Source organism: Nannobrachium achirus (genome assembly GCF_963921795.1).
Source record: "Nannobrachium achirus genome assembly, chromosome: 17".
NCBI classification, from domain to species: Eukaryota; Metazoa; Chordata; class Actinopteri; order Myctophiformes; family Myctophidae; genus Nannobrachium; species Nannobrachium achirus.
Window position 1 is genome coordinate 45,808,471 of NC_137824.1, and position 19,947 is coordinate 45,828,417.

At 44.0% G+C, this 19,947-nt stretch overlaps 1 protein-coding gene across 1 annotated transcript in view; it reads left to right on the forward strand.

The window, feature by feature from the left end:
* LOC308302066 (ATP-binding cassette sub-family C member 5) overlaps positions 1-19,947 on the forward strand; it is a 55,783-nt gene that overhangs the window by 23,048 nt on the left and 12,788 nt on the right. Inside the window, exons 12-23 of the mRNA XM_080746248.1 lie at positions 491-615; positions 1,318-1,390; positions 2,662-2,868; positions 3,833-3,958; positions 4,331-4,445; positions 6,005-6,189; positions 7,707-7,865; positions 11,030-11,159; positions 12,015-12,168; positions 14,839-14,967; positions 16,024-16,210; positions 19,677-19,766. Of these exons, the coding sequence (XP_080602374.1) occupies positions 491-615; positions 1,318-1,390; positions 2,662-2,868; positions 3,833-3,958; positions 4,331-4,445; positions 6,005-6,189; positions 7,707-7,865; positions 11,030-11,159; positions 12,015-12,168; positions 14,839-14,967; positions 16,024-16,210; positions 19,677-19,766 (1,680 nt within the window). The remainder of the gene's footprint in view (positions 1-490; positions 616-1,317; positions 1,391-2,661; positions 2,869-3,832; positions 3,959-4,330; positions 4,446-6,004; positions 6,190-7,706; positions 7,866-11,029; positions 11,160-12,014; positions 12,169-14,838; positions 14,968-16,023; positions 16,211-19,676; positions 19,767-19,947) is intronic.

The following is a 19,947-nucleotide window of genomic DNA, read 5'->3' on the forward strand; positions in this document are numbered from 1 at the left end:
CAAGTATCAAACGTTGAAAAATATTAAATCAATCAGGAATGAATCCCGAAAATCTGTTATTTGTGGCAAAGCAAAGAAGCATAAACAAGGCTTTATTCGGTGTCGAAGGGGTTTGTCCTCATGTCACTCCTTGCCGGTTGCAGATATGAAGAATAGAAAAGAAAGACTACCATATCGTCACTGTCGGGCAGAAACCTCGTATCTCCAAGTTTCAAGTTTGTACGTTTTTTCACCAAGTAAAGCCTTGCTTCATCATACAAGGCCTTCGCACAAAGGTAGTGAAAACAGCAGATCTACAAGCACACAACGCCTCGCGGTGCGAGGCGTTGTGTGCTTGAAGATCGGCTGTTTTCACTAGTTTAAATCATTTTAAAAATGATAAATGCAAAACGAACGGTTTTGGACATACAAGGTTTTCACCCGACAACGACGATATAGTTCCGCTCTCGGCTGCGTCTCTCCGTCTCAACCTTCTCCCTTCCGTCCCCAGATGACTCTGCTGGAGGGTAACGTGGCGGCCGGCGGCACGTTCGCCTACGTCTCCCAGCAGGCCTGGATCCTCAACAACTCCCTGAGAGAGAACATCGTGTTTGGACGGCGGTACGACCAAGACAAGTAAGATGAGCCGGCATTATTAGCTTGCGTTTTGCTGAGGCAGAGTCAGTGTAGCCGGTTGCCTCATTAAAACCCATTTAGAACGGGGTACACATTATTGTGTATCATTATTTTATGCTTTAACTATTGAAAAATAGCAGATATACAAGCTCACTGCGCGGCACCGAGTGCCGCGCTGCGAGCTTGTAGATCTGCTATTTTTGAAAAATTGTGAAAATTAGAATTTTGACCCAATTCTATAAGTGTCTTTTGAATCCTTCTAAGGTTTTTTGAAAAAAACGATGTTTCTATGTCAACAATCTGGCCAGCCATCGTCAAAGAAAAGGTCCTTTTCACTTAACTGGAGCTCAGTTAGTCTGTTCTTGAGAGACTACTCTACTACTACTACTACTACTGACTATGTCAGTGGTTCTCAAACCTTTTCATGTGAAGGACCCCCAAAATGATATGTATTTGGCCACGGACCCGCATCTCAAAATAACTAGTTCCAGGGACCACCCAGGAGCAAAATTTGAGTTACAAACGTTCGCTTTAAAAATACATTATATTCAAAAATTTGCACACATTTTCACGACTTTTTCAAAAATAGCAGATCTACAAGCTGCGAGCTTGTATATCTGCTATTTTTCACTGGTTAAAGCATTCAATAATTCTAGGCCTAAATGGCTTAAAGTGGATGTCCCTGCTTCTTCCAATCCCCAGATACAGTGCTGTGCTGGAGGCCTGCTGTCTCCTCCCTGATCTGGCAGAGCTGCCGTACGGAGACATGACCGAGGTACCCTGGGGCTAATTGCATGTCAGCGGGGTTGGCATTGTTGTTGTTGTTGTTTTTTGTGTGGAGCAAACACTTATCACTGCTCAGTATGCGGGCGCTGTTATTCAGCTTACGTTCAAGTTTTACAATGAATACAAAAACACAGACAAAAGATGATGAGCACAGAAGATTTGTGCGTGCTCGAACTTGAATCGTCGGCTGAACTGCAAAAGTGAGCGGAGTTGTTTCCCAAACAGTGGGTCAGGAGGGACCCACGTTTGGGTGGCAGACCAGTTTTTATGGGTTTGCGAGTAAATTATTTTGTTGGCTACATAAAAAAAAAGTTGAAACAAAAAAGTCACTACTTGTCATCAATTAACACATCGGCTGCCCAAAGGGTGGCGCCAGAGCCCCAGCTAAGTGCCCAAAGCCACCTCCATAGAAGAATGCAAGGCCCTGTTGCGTCAATGCATGCGTCATGACGTCACATGAGCGCAGACAGGATGTTATTGTGTAACTTACTGTATGGGCCAGTGTTGATCATAGCTGTTCATTGCCGATCAAAATTTGGACATTTTGCCGCACCACGCCACAGTTTTAGCCATAAAACAAACATCAGAGATAAAGGGCGTTAAAGATGGGGAAATGCATTGGAGTATACAGAGAAAAACGGCCGCGCGATGCTCTCAGCGTCGACTCGAAGCGACTAGCGGCTAATGGGCTACATCCAGGCTCAGCCCCAACGTAACGGTGAGATTTAAAGTTAATACTGTAAATACAGTAAACACGTCAATGCGTCGTGGGCCTCCAGAGACATCAAAGAGATTGGCGTGTAGACACCTCGTGGGCACCCGCTGAGTTAAAAACAATTCCAACATTTCTCTACAGTATTTCATAACAAACAAAAACTTTTAAGAAGTGGTCAAAATAGCAGATCCACGCGGCACGAAGCGACATGTTGCGAGCTTGTAGATCTGCTATTTTCACCAGTTTGGGTCCTGGGGCAAACCGCCTAAAGCTGGTTGCACACTGCTGCGTTTTTACGTTGCGAAAAGCGTTTTTCAGGGCAAGGAGAGAGAGAGAGAGAGATAGAGATAGCAAGGGACCCAGTGGTCCGAAAATAAATACGAAATGGGCGGCAGTGTGCAAACATGATTGACATAACGTGAGGTTGATTTCTTTATTTACGTGCTCCGAAATTCGCTCCTATATTCGTCCAAAAAAACGCAGCAGTGTGCAACAACCTTAATTCCTCTTTTGGGTCTTGAGCCACTGTTCTTTTCACTCACCAGATCGGGGAGAGAGGTGCCAACCTGAGTGGCGGGCAACGCCAGAGGGTGAGCCTGGCACGCGCCCTGTACAGCGAGCGGCCCATCCTGCTCCTAGACGACCCCCTCAGTGCCGTCGATGCCCACGTCGGCGCCCACCTCTTCCACAACGTCATCCGCGCCGGAGCCGCCAAGGGCAGGACCGTGCTGTTTGTAACACACCAGCTGCAGGTGAAGGGATAAGTCGTTAAGTCATTCATTAAACACTTAATAATAAATGATTCCTACGACCAATAGCAACAATATCTGATCTGCACCTTGTAGATCTGCTATTTGAGCCGTGTCCTTTTTACATTCGTGAAAACGTTCGCCTATGACGTGCCCAAAATAGGGACGCCAGGGTTAACCACTTGACTTAACCCCTATGCCTATATACTCTGTGGAGTCTGTACTTGGTGATCTTCGTCATCATCATTAAACATGGCTCTTTTTTATTTTTGTTTTATTTGACAAATGTTGGGCACTGACACATTTAGTTTGAGGTATGGTAGCCATGTAACGTGATGCAAACAGCAGAGCGTGCGTAAAAAAAGAAATTACAGCATCTTTGTAAGAGCATTGATACAAAAAGAATTTTGGTCTATTGTAGAAACATAATAAAACAAATCTTTGTTAAAAAAATAGTATTGTGAACCTAGTATCGTGATCGATCGTGATTCGAATGGTATTGTGAGTTGAGTGAATCGTTACATGAGAGAGAGTACACTTACACTTACTGTCATTGATTTTGCATAAAAAATTCTAAGTGCCTTCATGCATGTTTCCTGGTACATACGTTTTGTGAGTAGCCTACTGCTGAAAAAAATCTCGCATGGGCACTTGAAGATCAAATATGACCGTAAGCGAGTTTTGCAAACGAGACCCATTATTTGTTTTCCCTCGGGTTACGTGCGCAGATGAACCAAGTATTAGAAACATGTTGACATCGGCCCGGACCTCTAGGCCGGCTGTCCGAGCACCTATAGGCTCCAATGTTGCCTGAAAGCGCATCACGGGTTCAAGTTCCGTTCCTGGCGATCTTTGCTGCATGTCTCTCCCCATTTCTCTTTCAGACCTGTTTCCTGTCTGTCTCTACTATAAACTAAAAAAAATGTTGACGTCATAGCTCATTCAGCCTCTACCCCTTTATTCCCAGTACCTTTCGGAGTGTGATGACGTAATCCTGATGAAGGACGGGCAGATTGCCGAGCATGGCACCCATGCCCAGCTAATGGGCAAGGAGCGTGACTACGCCACCCTATTCAACAGCATGCAACAGGAGGTAAGGCCAGCTAGGGCACGCCAGGCACCCGGCCAGCTCTTTGTGAATTAGCTTTTCCAATGCCTCCCCACCCCTTTCACAATAACATTGTACATTACAATGCTGAATAATTCATAAGCCCCGGAGAGGGGAGGCCGATGGCTGGGAAATGTTAATGCATACGAGGCCTTTCATTATTTATGCGCGCATTGATTTACCGGTGTACCCCCACTAAAGACCCTGTCACCGATATCTCTGTTCCAATGACTTAGTGGTGGCCATTGTTAACGACGGGGCCGTGATTTGTGTGCGTGGGGGTCCCCCACCTTTTTTGTGACGCCGTTGGCTCACTTCTATCCTTCTTCTTTCCTTCTCCTTCTGGCTCCCCTGCAGAACCTGGTGAGAAAGAACCTGAAAAACAAGCAGCCAAAGAACACAGAACAGGCAGAGAGCAATCTGGCTGTTGCCACGGCCACAGGAGGACCACAGGTGGAGAACAAGAAAGGAGGTGAGAGAGCCAACCCTGCCAAACCACCCACACCCTGCTGTGTGCAGCATGGTGAAGATTCTCTCTCTCTCTCTCTCTCTCTCTCTCTCTCTCTCTCTCTCTCTCTCTCTCTCTCTCTCTCTCTCTCTCTCTCTCTCTCTCTCCCTCCCAATTTACCAATTCAATTCAAGGGTATTTTTTGGCATGAGAAACGTGCAGTGACGTGAGGAAGTACTCACATGTTATACTTAAGAAAAGGTAACCCCCAGGGGGGTCCCCAAATTAACACATTTTTTTACCCCTAAATTAACAAATTAAACATTGGCCAAATTGTCAAATACTAGAGGCAGAAATTGTGAAAATAGACGATCTATACGCTCACAACGCTTCGCGTTGCGAGGCGTTGTGAGCATGTAGATCTGCTATTTTCACAATAGAACCGTGTTTTACAAAATGTAATGCCTCAACTCTTAGTGCTCATAGGGTGGGGGGATCCCCAGTTAAAATATGATTATGTTGGGGGTCACGGCCTGAAAAGGTATCACATGCTAACTTGGAAAGTTAGCATGCGATAACAGAAGCCATTGTTCTCGTGTTAATAAAAGGAAAAACCTGTCTAACGATCTAGCTACTGGTAGGCGGGTTTCTGCAGTGTCCACAGCCCTCCTATGGGACACTGACAGTGTAGAAAACAAATGGTACCAATTTACTGTATCATGAACATTAGTGAGGACCAATTATATGAAGATAGGTTGTAAATGGGTGAAGTCGTCCTTTTAAAGATCCAGCCCTACTAGAATAAAAAGAAGAAACGTGTAAACCAGGGGTCTTCAACGTTTTCAGGCCAAGGACACCTTAGCAGAGAGCGAGATGAAGCAGGGACCCCCTCTACATATTGTATAAATGTTGGGATGGAGATTCTCATCGATTTCACAGATAGATTCATAGACTTGTTTGACACACCACTAAAAATCATAAATCGTCGAAACTTCACCTTTCACTTTGCACTTGTTCTGCTCTTTTTTACCTCTACACCAAACCTATTTGCCAAAAATAGCCGATCTACAAGCTCTCAACGGGCGTTGAGAGCTTGTAGATCTGCTATTTTTGGCTGAAGTTCTCCTCAGAGTTTAGGGATGCGAGGGTTCAATTGTTAATTTAAAATAATCACCCAATCACACAAGGATTTGGTGGCCCCCCTGCAGTAACTCTGAGGACCCCCTGTTGAAGACCCCTGGTGTAAACAGAGCAGTGTTAAGGTCTTTGCACACTGCTGCGTTTTTCGGGCCGAATATCGGAGTGAATTTCGGAGTGAGTGAATAAAAAAAATCAACCTCACGTTATGTCAATCACGTTTGCACACTGCCGCCCGTTTCGTATTTATTTTCGGACCAGGGTTGATTTTATCCGATTTTCACAGTGTCGCCACAGAGTGTCTTGCTCTCTCTCTCTTTCCTCTCTCTCTCCCTGGCCTCTGGATTTCGGATTTCCAAAACACAACGAAAACATGCAGTGCAGTGTGCAACCAGCTTTAACATTCCTTCCCTCCTTCCTGTCTTGCGGTCCATTCATCATTGTAGAACAACTGATGAAGGCGGAGGAGAAGGGCTGTGGTGCGGTGGCCTGGTCCGTGTATGCTGCCTACATCAGAGCCGCCGGAGGCCCCGCAGCCTTCGTGGCCAACATCTTCTTCTTCCTCGCCACCACCGGAAGCATAGCCTTCAGTAACTGGTGGCTCAGCCACTGGATCAAGCAGGGCAGTGGGGTGAGTGAAGCCCTTTGCACACAGGCGCGTTTATCCGCACGGATAAAACGGACAATTCTTTTTTTCAAAGAAAACTATGATTCTCTACGACCTCATGCACACCGGATCCGAATTAGCCGTGCGACGAGTGGCTGCGGCCGTGCGTTTTTTCCTCGATCGAACCCAGTTCGATTTGTGCGTCTTGTCGCATGCGGTAAAAAACTCATCACTCCTTTTATGACTTCTTTTGGGATCCGCAGCGCCGTTTCTGCACAGCATTGCACACCAAATCCAATGCGTTTTATACATGCAGCAAACGAAAAAAACACAACTGTCCTGTGTGCAAAGGACTTGAGTCTAGCTGCTTACAGCCGGTGGTGGGGAAAAAGTATGCTTTACTTCAAGGAGAGTTCCCGGCCACCTGTTTTCTTAGCGTAATCTGATGTTATTATGATATCCCAGAACGAGTGGTACAGTATTGTTTTCCACCGCAGCTCAGATCGCGAGCGGTGGGGTTTATCTGTAAATTATTTGTGCCACTCACATTCAAACAAAGCAAAAAGAATAAGAAGCCTCTACATTACAGAGCAGGGGTGTCGCACCAAATTCTGGGCCATGCAAGGATTCACTGCGGGCCCCCCATGGCAGAGTCCTGCACGGGTCCGATTTTGACAACCTGCCCCCGTCCCGCCCGCCATTAATCAGATCTGTGGACCGACCCGTTACCCGTGATTATATAAAAATCAAAACCAGATCCGCCCCGCCCGTCAAAAAATGGAATGGAAATTTTGAATTACAAATGTTCACTTAAAAAATACATAGGCTATCTTCAAAGATTTTTACACATTTTCACGACTTTTCAAAAATAGCAGATCTACAAGCTTGCAGTGCGTGTGAGCTTGTATATCTGCTATTTTTCAATAGCTAAAGTATAAAATAATTAAGGCCCCTCCACCTTGGGTTTGCCGTCAGCCAGGCGGATGCGTGCACGCGCCCATGTGCGTGACCTCACCCTTTAGCGCAAGGTCGCTTTTCGCCCTTAATAATATAAGCGTTATTAGTATAGAACCCTTCAAGGACAGTGTCACAACAGTGACAGTGAACAGTGCTTGACAGAAGAATCCACAACACAAAGATAACAATGTGTGGTTGTCACAAAACAATGTACCTTGGCACACTGTTTGGGAATTAACCACTGACTGGGGGTTGCATACTTTTTATTCTCACAAGAGAAATAACTACTATGCGCCAGTGACTGAGTCTGTGGCTCTACCGACTGAGCATTAATCTGAACGTTGCGTGATTAAAAAGAAAAAAAGTAACGCCTGCCACAGTAAACCTAATTAAAAAACAAACGCGAGCAGCAGCAGGTCCGCTTTTTTAAACAAATGTGCTCGGAATAGCAAACCCGACTGACTCGCTTCTTTTTTCTACGCCGTAGAGTATGACTTTCTCTACCTCATTAGAGACAAGAAATCTTATTTGGGAAAGTAGTGTATCGTTTGTTTAGTTTTTTCCTTTTCTGCGTCTGCCCCCAGAACACATCATTAATCTTGGTGAACGAAACGGCGGCCGCTGCGGAGGCAAGCAACAGCATGAGGCTCAACCCTCACATCCAGTACTATTCATGTGTTTACGTCCTGTCCATGGGCGCCGCTCTCATCTTCAAGACCATAAGAGGGCTGGTGTTCGTCAAGGTAAGGCGCCGTGCTCTCGCCGCTCTCTCCCGAACACCCCAAACCCCAGGCCTGTTCCTTCCCAGCTTTGTCCCCTGTCTTGTCCTTTGTCGGCTTCGCACCTTGTCCTCTTAATAAGCCATGGCTCCACTGATGGACTCTGGCCCTTTGTAGGGAAAAAAGAGGAACAGGTTGATGTTGCTGTTGTTGTAAAGCCTTGCAGCACTATAGCTTCCTAATTGTCTGCTCTGTCATTTGTTCAGGTTCTGACAGTTTCAGTGTTATAATTGAAAGTGCCTGTGGGCCAAGTCCATTTATCTTTCCACTGCCCTGACTCACAGCTTTTAGCTGTGTGTGTGTGTGTGTGTGTGTGTGTGTGTGTGTGTGTGTGTGTGTGTGTGTGTGTGTGTGTGTGTGTGTGTGTGTGTGTGTGTGTGTGTGTGTGTGTGTGTGTGTGACGTGCATGCGTGCGCGTGTGCATGCATGCATGCTCAGAATGCGACGCAATGTGAGCTTGTAGATCTGCTGAATGTATGTAGGTCGGCCGAAATGTACTGTATATAGGGCTGAAGTGGGTAATGTGTGTTGTGTAATATTAAACAAAATATTAACTAGTAACTAAGGTTTTAAAATAATTGTCGTGGAGTAAAAGTATAATATCTGAGATGTAGTATAGTATTAGTAAAAGTACTGAAAATTGGAAATACTCAAGCAAAGTAAAACAAAAGTGTACTTAAGTATCTAGTAAGTAGTAGTTTCTTTACACCACTGACTGTGCGTGTGTGCGTGCTACCTGTGTGTGAGTGAGCGTGCCTTTGTGCGTGTTTGTGAATGCATGTCGCGGCCCCTCGGGGTGCACATCCCCCCTTTCCCAGCTAACCCTTTGTGACAGCGCATTACAGAGGTTAGCTCCCGATGTTATAGTGGTGCCACTTGAAATAGCTAATTTTTTCAAAGATGGCTCAACTTTTTTTTTTTTTTTTTTACCCCTGGCTGTGATGAGATCCTTGGGTGTGTTGAATATTCCATTAATAGAGTTAATGTGTTCTCTCCTGCCAAAAGCGATTTCTGTCCAATTGGCGGGCTGTCTGTCGTGCATTAGCTTTGCGACCTTTACGTGTCAGCCTGCCTAAAACTCATTACTATGAAGCTTTGACAGCTTTCCTGACATAAGAGAAATTCTTCATTTACATGGAACTTTAGCAATATGGGAACTATTCACAGTGAGAAAAGTGTTCATTGTGTTTGATTAATGGAATATTATTATGTATTGCTTAAGTAAAATCTATTCAAACGTCTTATCTCGTTGCTGTCGGGCAGAAACCTCCGTATCCATATTCTAACTTTTTGTGTGTGTGTTTTTTTTTCTTTTGTACATTAATACCTTACTTGATCATACTAGTGCGGGGCCTAAGGGGAGACAATGCTCATTTCGTGCAAATCAGTCTAAGAGCGCCAAATTTTGCACAGATGTAGCCCAGGGCTTACTCTGATGATTTAGCTACGGCGCCCGATCCGACGACCTTCGGGGTCGCCACAGCGGCCAAATCAAGTTGGGCTCTCATCGACTTTCTATACAGGAGGAAAATACTCAGAAAAAAAATCTGCTTTAAGTAGGATGTGAGGGGTCTAACTAGGGGTTTGTCATGATGCTGATGATGCCTAAGTGGTATGTGCATGGACCAGTAGGCCAGCAGGCGCCCCACACCGTTAGTTTTTGTATTGGAATTCCCATAGGGGAATCTTTAGATCGCAGTACAAAACAAGCACTCTCAGTCTGTATAATACGTAGTTCACTGGGAGCAGGTCTCACAAAGACTCACAATAAGGAAGAAATAGCCAGCATTCCAAAGTCACTCTGGTACTTTTTAATTCATTAAGACAGAAAAAAATCATCACAGACGCGTTTCGGTGTCAAGCCGTCCTCAATATTGATGGGCATAAAAGGGATTCTATTGTATGGGCATTCCCAGATATGGGCTTAATATTGATGGGCATACAGGGCATCATCTGTAAATCAAATGTAGAGGTCGGCTCCATATATGGAGATCTAGGTGATGATCCAGTCGTCTTCATGTATGGATATCCAGGGTTAGATGAGGTCAGTGTCGTGATCTTCATATATTATATGGATATCCAGGTGAAGATGATAGTCAGTAGTCTTGACAGTCAACAATGTGATGTCAGAAGGTCAGCTATAGACATTAAGGCGTTATGGATATCCAGGTGATGACAGTCAGCAGTCTTGGCAATCATACTATATGGAAGTCGTTCCAAACTTTTCAGCTCATTACCCAAAAGAGAAATTAGACGTTAACCACTTCAGCCCTATGCATACTTAGGCTATTTGAAAATAGCTGATGTACATGTGGATTGTGGAACCAATGGGGAATCCATAAGTGGTGGTCCTTGAAATTAAAATAAATACAAAACTAGGAAAACTAGCAAACTACTGTATGCTCTGTGTGGCTCCAGAATCAAACACTGCGTGTTGCTGATGTTGTACGCGGTGACATTGCACGGTAAAGGCTTGTTGTTCATAGGGGCACGGTGGCGCAGTGGTTAGCGCTTCCCTCACAGCTAGAAGGTCCTGGGTTCGATTCCCGCCGGGGGACGCTGTGGGCACTGGGGCCGTGTTCCTCCCTCCGCGTCATCAGCGTCAATTCATATTCAATTCCTTTTCTGGGCATGTCATTCAAGGTGAAAACCCACACCCTAGGTGGGGTTGGCGATAGGGCCTTTCTGTGTGGAGTTTGCATGTTCTCCCCGTGTCTCCTAGGGTAGATACACTCACAAAAACATGCAGTAATCCTGGTCTCAATAATGCCTCCCCCTGGCCAGCCAGGGCGCCTGATGGAGGGGAAAGGGAAGTGGTTGGAATATGTTCCTTCCACGCGTTACGTCCAAAACCAGGGAAATCCCCACTGTCAGGTGAAAAGAAGCAACTTTAACTCCTCATGCATAGAAGGAAGCATGAGGTCAGTCCGTTGTCTCCTCAGGTGCGGCAGAGGGAGAGCAGAGCCCAGGATTACATAGGCAATTGGCACTGGGTGAAAATGGGTTAAAATCGGGGGATAATTTTTTTTTTTTTTTTTTTTTTTAAGGCTTGTTGTTCATTTGTGCGTGTGTGTGTGCGTGTGTGTGCGTGTGTGTGTGTGTGTGTGTGTGTGTGTGTGTGGTGACAGTGCACGGTGAAGGCTGCCTCGGTGCTCCATGACCAGCTGTTCCGGCGGCTCCTCCTCAGTCCCATGCATTTCTTCGACACGACGCCACTGGGCCGCATCCTCACCCGCTTCTCCAGAGACATGGATGAAGGTGAGCAGTGGTGGGAAAAGTGCTCAAACGCTAGACCTGAAAAACGGCAGAGATATGGGAGAGAGGGTGGTGGTAGTATTATAGGGGTGATTATTATTGTACCTGGTGTTAATTACCTTATGATTTAATTATTATTATTATTTTTGTTTTGTTTTCTGTCCATGGTCTATTGTTAAGTTTGTGATGTAGTGTCAAGTGGAGTCTTGTGTATGCTTGTGAGGTCTTCCTCATAATAAATAAAAAAAATATTGAAACAGAGACCTGAAAAACACCTAAAAATGTCCTAATGGAGAAACCTATGTTTCTTTATCTGTGGTGTTTTTAATGTCAAGGACCCTTAGAATTATATGTCAGGGGTCTTCAACGTTTTCAGGCAAAGGACCCCTTAGCTGAGGGAGAGATAAAGCAGGGACCGTATTGTATAAAATTGTGTTGCAGATTAAACATTTCCATAGATTCCTGAGACAGCTTAGACTTGTTTGAAAGCAATATCATCAGTGTAGGTTGTTGGTTTAATGTGTATATTTAGACATTGAACGACTTGAACCGTCAATACTTGGTATGCTTTTCTTTTCACTATACACCAAACCTCTTTGCCAAGAATAGCAGATCTACAAGCTCACAACGCCTGGCGCTGCGAGGCGTTGTGAGCTTGTAGATCGGCTATTCTTGGCTAATGTTCCACACAGAATAAGGCAGAAAAAAGTGGATAGTGTAGAAAAAATAAAGTTCTTATCACACAAAGATTTGGAGGACCCCCTGTAGTAGCTCTGAGGACCCCCTGTTGAAGACCCCTGTTATATGTATTTGACCGTGGGCTTTCTCCACCTCACTGATCACCTCTCCTGCCAACAGTGGACGTGCGTCTGACCATGCAGGCGGAGATGCTGCTCCAGAACCTCACGCTGGTCCTCTTCTGCCTGGGCATGTTGGGCATCGTCTTCCCCTGGTTCCTGCTCTCCATCGTGCCCCTGGGAGCCTTCCTCTGCATCGTCAACCGCGTCGCCAGGTCAGTGTTGTGTGTTACGCTTATGAGTTTCATGCCTCTATACTTAATGCTTTTACCTGCTGCTCTTATCTGGGCTGAGCAGCCCGGCAACGCCTTGCAGCGTGAGGTGTTGTGAGCTTGTAGATCTGATATTTTTAGCTAAAGTTCTCAGAATATGGATACTAGAGTTCAAGTGGTTAAATATAAAAAACTCAAAGATTTGGAAGACCCCCTGTAGTAACTCTGAGGACCCCCTAGGGGTCCCAGACCCCCTGTTGAAGACCCATGTCATAGAGTATTGATGCGTATTGCTTATGTTTTTGTGAATAATTGGCAGTGGAGGAAAAAGTACAATTTTACTTAACTAAAAGTGTCAATACTGCAATATAGAATTACTCATCATGTACTTAATCAAAATGTACTTAAAGTACCAAAAGTAAAAGTACAGAATATATGAAAATAGCAGATCTACAAGCTCATAACACATTGCAATGCGATGTGTTGTGATCTTGTACTGTAGATCGCGTATTTTCAAATAGCCTCGATATAAAATAGGGCTAAAGACGTAAAGTGGATTATGTTTTATTTTATAATAATTTATATCTGCAAAGTAAATAGTAACTAAAGTTTTCAAATAAATGTAGTGGAGTAAAAGAACAATATTTGGATTCGAGATGTAGTGGGATAGAAGTAAAAGTATTGGAAATTGGAAATACTCGAGTAGAGTACAAATACCTCAAAGTTGTACTTAAGTAAAGTACTTAAGTAAATCTACTTTAGTACTCTACACCACTGAAAGAGGAAGAACAGTGAAGAAAGATAAGGGTTTAAGTCAGTGGAACAGTAAACAGTGGAGGCACGTGGCAAGAAATGACACAGACTCATTGCAGTGTACAGACTGATCGTGCGTATCAGTGCAAGTTGAGACAATATTCGTCTATTTTCCAAAAGGTAATGATGACGTCACCCCCCACAAACACACCCTCGCATCAGTAGCCCTCATGTCAGTCATCTCGACAAAGGATCAAATGTCATGCAAAGTTGAGGTCCCAGCTGCATTAGAATAAGTCACGTATGTTCCACCGAAGTGGATTTTCTGGTGGAATCACCTGCTCCTATAAAAGCGGCTTTTTAGTCAGCGGGTGAAGCGGAACTGCCTGGGGCATAAACAGTGGGACACACAAGCAGCCTCAGAGCGGCTAGGAAGAGTCATGTTCTCTCTCTCCTCCTCTCTCCTCTACTTTTTATGAGAAAACAGGCGATGATTCATGGGGACGATTGTTGGTCTCATTGCATCATCCATCCTATCCGTTGTGTCTAAAAGTAGAAAGCCACAACACCTTTTGTCAATAAGCCCCCTCCCTCTCCCTCTCTCTCTGTCCCTCTCTCACTTCCCTGTGGACTGGAGGTAGGGATGGGACGATATGAAAATGTCACATCACGATTATTGTGACCAAAGAAATCGCGATTTACGATATTATCGCGATAATCAAAATCCATTATCCCGGGGCGGAACATTTGCCAAAAAATAGCAGATCTACAAGCTCTCGCATTGTGAGCTTGTGGATCAGCTATTTTTTGGCAAAGACATTTGACAAGACATTTGAAAACAAGACTGTATCAAGTACGTATATTATTAAGTACTTTTACCAATTATGGAGGGTTTAAGAGGTACCGGATATGCAGCTCGGCAAATAAAAGGTGAATTGATCCCATTGCATGACGGAGGATGACATCACGATAAATTAAATCTCCACGATACGATTATCGCGAGTGTTTTTTTATCACGATAAACTATAATATCGCTTATCGTCCCATCCCTAACTGGAGGTCTGGTCTGGCGGCCTCTCTCCCTGGCTGCCCAGCGTATCGTGTGTCTGCGGGGTGACGGTGCTCATAAGCTCGTAATATCACACATAAATCAGACGTTGCGTGCGTGCGGCGCAGGCCAGAAAATGGCCAGTGCTCCCTGCCAGGAAATGGCAGCTCTGTCCTCGACAGAATTACCTCCTGTCCCCTGCCTGCTCCCCCTGTCATCATTGTCCACTGGGCTGGCACACAACCGCACCATCATCGGAGTTAATGCCTTTTCCATGGCCTCATTCCTCTCTGCGGTGCCTTGCACTTCAGCTAGAATGGCTGAACTCTTCCCAGAAAAGTGGAGATTGTGTAAGTAGGAAGGAACTGGAAGTAGTAATAGTTCATGTAACATTTTTTTTTTTAATGTATTTATCTTTGCTTTTGGTAAACCTAAAAAAGGACAGAATTCTGGGGCGTCCTGATAGCCAAGTCGTGTGGCATCTACCACATGGGTGCAGAAATGTCCCTGGTTCGATTCCCGGACGGCCTGACCATCTGCTACTCTCTCGCTCTCCGCATGTCCCTGTCTCTCTCCACTGCCTCTAATAAAGGCTTAAGAAATAACTGAATTATGAAATAGCATTTCTGACAAAATGTATAAAAAGTATAGACATTGTTATGTTGTGTAATGAAAACCACTTTTTGAATGCAAAGAAGGCCATTTAAATAACTTGTAACAGCTTTTAAAAAACAACACCGGCCTTTGTTGTCGGTGCAGGTAGGCGTGACTGACATAAAGAATGAGACGTCTTCTTGACAGCGTGCGCGGTGTGCGCTCACTCACATCTTTTTAGCTCAGCGCACCACATTCTGTCTCCACTTCTCATGCAGGATTCTGATCCGAGAGCTGAAGCGCCTGGAGAACATCAGCCAGTCGCCCTTCACCTCGCACCTCACCAGCAGCCTGCAGGGGCTCTCCACCATCCACGCCTATGGAAGAGGAGATGACTTCCTCCAGAGGTCAGCACAACAAACCGTTTTCCTAGAGATACCTTACCCACGGATAAGCGGTTATCTATCTGTTCCCTATTTGTGGTCACAGAGACACAGTGAGATAGTGTCTTAACACACGCATGACTGAACAGGTCATTTTGACATTTTTTTTTAATTTAGAAATGGAATTAGATTGCTCAGGAAACACTCAAAATATTTATTTCATATTTACAAAACGTCTCAAATGGTAGTAAAAAAACAAGACTTGGCGTGTATGTTAAAGAAAAGTCATGAAAGGGCAAATTTCACTTAAACCCTAAATACTTTGTTGAATATTTTAGGCTGAAAAGCGTTAAAAATGCATTTTCGGTTTTCGTCCGAATGGTTTTTAACGCTGAATACTGTAGTCGAATAGTGTGAAGAATAGGGGTCTAGTATAATCTCTCAAAATCCCCAGTATGGAACCATAATGGTGATTATTATTTAAGTAATCATGTCTTTTGCCATAATCAGGTAGCTTTACTACAAAGGTACAGCAATGACAGCAATGGTATAAATTGGTAATAAAAAATAGATTATATACAGTACATATATATTAATCATATTCGTCTATTCAGTATTTGGTTTTCGGCCAAGTGTTTCCTATATTCATTATTCAGTTTCGGCCAAGAATTTTCCTTCCGGTACATCACTATTCGGCACACAACGTTGTAATGTAATTTCTTTCTTTTCTTTTTTTCGCCTACAGTGACATAATACATCCCAAAATAGGGATCGATTATCGTATAACATTTTATCGATTATCGATTACTTAATCGATTATAAAGAGTAATCGAAAATCAATAAAGTGGATTGGTTTGATTAACTGTTTGCACCCCTACTATATGAGAGTGCTAGTGTCTTTCAGTCCAGTCCCTATATGAGAGTGCTAGTGTCTTTCCATCCAGTCCCTATATGAGAGTGCTGTGTCTTTGCGTCCAGTCCCTATATGAGAGTGCTGTGTCATTGCGTCCAGTCCCTATATGAGAGTGCTGTGTCTTTGCGTCCAGTCCCTATATGAGAGTGTTGTGTCTTTGCGTCCAGGTACCAGGAGCTGTTGGACACCAACCAGGCGTCCCACTACCTCTTCAGCTGCGCTATGCGTTGGCTGGCCGTCCGCCTGGACCTCATCAGCATCACTCTCATCACGGCCGTGGCTCTGCTCATCGTCTTCATGCAGCACCAGATCACCCCGGCCTACGCAGGCCTGGCCATATCGTACGCCGTGCAGGTACACACACACACACACACACACACACACACACACACACACACACTACAAACTACTCTGTCGCTGTCACCAGGTCAGGTGGAAATCTTGTGTTTGTCCAAACCGTTGCACCTTATATTTATAGCATATCGTCGTTGTCGGGAGGAAACCTGGTATGTCCAAAACCGTTCGTTTTGTATTTATCATCTATAAAATGTACTAAACAAGTGAAAACAGCAGATCTACAAGCACACAACGTCATGCGATGCGAGGCGTTGTGTGCTTGTAGATCGGCTGTTTTCACTAGTTTCGTGCGACAGTCTTACAGTCTTACAGACAGTATGATGAAGCAGGGCTTTGCTTTACCAAAAGACGTACACATTTGAAACACGGAGATAGGAGGTTTCTGCCCGACAGTGACGATAGTGATTATGTTGTGAAGAAAACGTTGAGATAATAGCCATTTTGGTTAGAACTGAATGAAAATAACTTTGTACTTCAAGTTCAAAATGATACTAAATGTTTTTGTCTAAAGTGTCCAAATAAATTCCAAATATTATCAAATTATCTCGCGGCACCCCTGGTCTGCCGTCACGGCACCACAGGGTGCCCCGTCACCCACTTTGAAAACCCTTGCTCTAGTCTACGTCTTCCCGTTGGGGTCTCCTAGGATGCGCTGAGTCAGTAGGATACTACAGCAGTGACGGCACAGAAATGTGTGTGGGGAGGAATTCATTGACATGACGACTACATTGGGGAGAGAAATTGTGTTAAAAAAGAATTGGCTTCCCTAAATAAGAACAAAAACAACAAGTTAAATAGAAAAGGGCTTGGTGCTCAACAGGTAGAACTTGAATCAGAAAGAATAATGCCTGGGCACTTCAGAAAAGTCGACCCAAATAAAATACTGGAGCACTCGACTGGTCTGCACGTATTTATTATCTTGCAGGGGTGACTGACGTTTCCACTTGCGTCTTCCTCAGAGTTATTATTTAGTCTCAAGCTCTTTGTTAATACTTTTCATTGGATAAATATTTATAAAGCTCATAGACAGACGTATGCACTTTCAACCTGGCATCCCTATTTTGGACATAAAATAATCCTTTATTTCCTTTATTTATTCAGGGGAGCCCATTGGGTCGTCCTGATCACAGCATATAAAACACGATTCATATAATGAAAAGGCTTATCACAAACATTTGAACCATATTATAACGTCACCGATGCAAATAGGTACAGTACTGTATTACATGAAACGTGTGCAGTCACTAAGCAGTAGCGTGTCCTCAAGTGCCCCTATTGATTTGAGACCAATCGAACCGGTTTCAGAGAGTCCTGAAGTGTGTTCCATTTGTGTGGAGCGTAGGCACTCAGCATCAAGGGGTTGGATCGGGGGTAAGTCCCTACGACATACTGGCGTCATGTCCAGTACTGGTACGTCAAGCTGCCTCACGCTAAGGAAACAGGAGTTTGGCTCCTGCCCTGTGGCTCGGCAAGGCTTAGTACTACTACATTATAGGTGGAAATGTGCAAAACATTTCAGGAATGTTTCGAGCAGTCCGATTGCAACGGGTTGTGAGCTAGTAGATCTGATTTTTGCTTCTTTTGCGTGACATTGTTGTATGACGATGAAGTTTAAAATAGCATTCATGAAGAAAAGATAAGATGATGATATGGAGATACAGTACAAGGTTTCTTGATGACAGCGATGATATATAAAGTACATGCACGTATTCAAGAAGGGTGGCATGGGGGAGGGAGTGTAAAGGTTATAGAAGAGGGCTTGTGACTGGAATGTTACTTGTTAGAAATCCCACATTAACTATTCAAAAGACAGAAAAACGGGAAGGACTTTCTGCTCCCTGGATAATAACTTTCAAGGTGGCCTTGAATAAAGACACGTAACTGTACTCATCAGGCAAAACAGAACAGAAGGCTGCTGTTGTTGTTGCCGTCGCGAGTGTGAGCGTAGCTTTACAAACATGAAAGCAGGGTGGCATTTCAGGGAAAAAGGATCGAGCAAAACGAGCTTGCGTGGTTGCGTGCCAAGCAAAAGCTTGTCCCTGCATAAATAAAGGTTTTAAAAAAACAGCATGCCCAGACCAGCACTAAAAGAATGCATCTTCCCTATTTGTTTGGCTCTCTTTGGGATTGGCTTTATTGCAGTTCTTGTAATGCTGTGTTTATTATTCCATCCGCTGTTGAATTGCCGTGGGGTGCGGCTGGCTTTGCCTCTGAGAGCTATGAATTGAAATTGATTCAATGCATAGTAAAAAAAAAAAAAAGAAAAAGCACCGTATCAGCAAAATCTGCCCGTTGGGTTGTAAATTTGGATCGATTTTTTACGGCTCGTTCATTGTAAGGCGTCGCCGTGCAGTTAGATGGAGAGTGTTTGGTAGTAATTGGGCTTGAGGGTGTTAATCATTAACCTCTCTCTCTCTCCCTCTCTCTCTTTCTTTTTCTATTGTTCTCTCCGGGCTCTCTGTCACTGTCATTATATAGTCAACAATTCTCTAAAATAGCAGATCCATAAGATCACAACACGTTGTGATGCAACACATCGTGAGCTTGTGGATCGGTAAGCGTACAGGGCTTAACCACTTAAACCCCAGTTGGTTAAACCTTTGCAGAAAATAGTGAATCTACCGTTCAAGCTCACAATGTGTTGCATCGTGACATGTTGTGAGCTTATGGATCTGCTATTTTTGAAAACTGTAATAACTATAATGACAGTGACAGAGATCTGGAGAGAACAACAGAAAGAAAGAGAGGGAGATAGAGAAAGAGAGAGAGAGAGAGAGAGAGAGAGAGAGGTTCATGATTAACGCTTGCCTATCTTTCACACGTCGATTCAAGTAGACCGACCCTTTTCCCCCGCCTCCCCGTTCCTCTGAGTTTGTGGAGAGAAATAACTTCCAATCGTATGACTTTTGGAATGGTTGACAGTGACAGTGTCGGTTAAGAAACGTGGTGTCTGACTTACGAGGAATATCTAATCTATTTATCATTGTTTGCGTGGTGTTATTTTCTTTCCATTTCATTAATTTTCTTCTCTGTCACCCGTGTTTTGCGTGTGCTTTGTGTGTGCTGAATCGATCATTGCGCCTCTGTCAGCGTGCTGTTATTTTCTGTCCAGTTCATTCACATTCACAGTGGCTGTGCATTGTGGAGGAAATGTGGACTAAAATGTGATGCTTAAACTGTTGTAATAATGTTGACCCTGTATATTCTTTTAAAAGGTACTGACATTTTCTACTTAAGTAAAAGTATCAATACTGCATTGTAGAAGTACTCTGTTACAAGTAGACGTCCGGAAATACAAATTTACTTGAGTAAAAGTACTAAAGTATTGGCATCAAAATGTACAAAAAGTAAAAGTACAAAAAGTTTGAAAGAAGCAGATATACAAGCTCACAGCTGAGCTGAGGGACTTCGGTCAACCAGGTCAACCAGGCTTAAAAGTGGTTCATATCTGTCTTCGCCACAGCTGACCGGCTTGTTCCAGTTTACCGTGAGGCTGCTGTCTGAGACCGAGGCTCGCTTCACATCTGTCGAGCGGATCAATCATTATATAAAGGTAAGAAGAAGACAGTGGTGGAATCAATAGCAGATCTACAAGCATCTCCCAATGTGACTCATTGTGAGCTTGTAGATCGGCTATTTTCAAATGGACGAAATGTACATACAGGGCTGAAGTGGTTAATGTTTTGTAATACTAATTAAAACCTAGTAACTAACTAGTAACTAAAGTTTTCAAA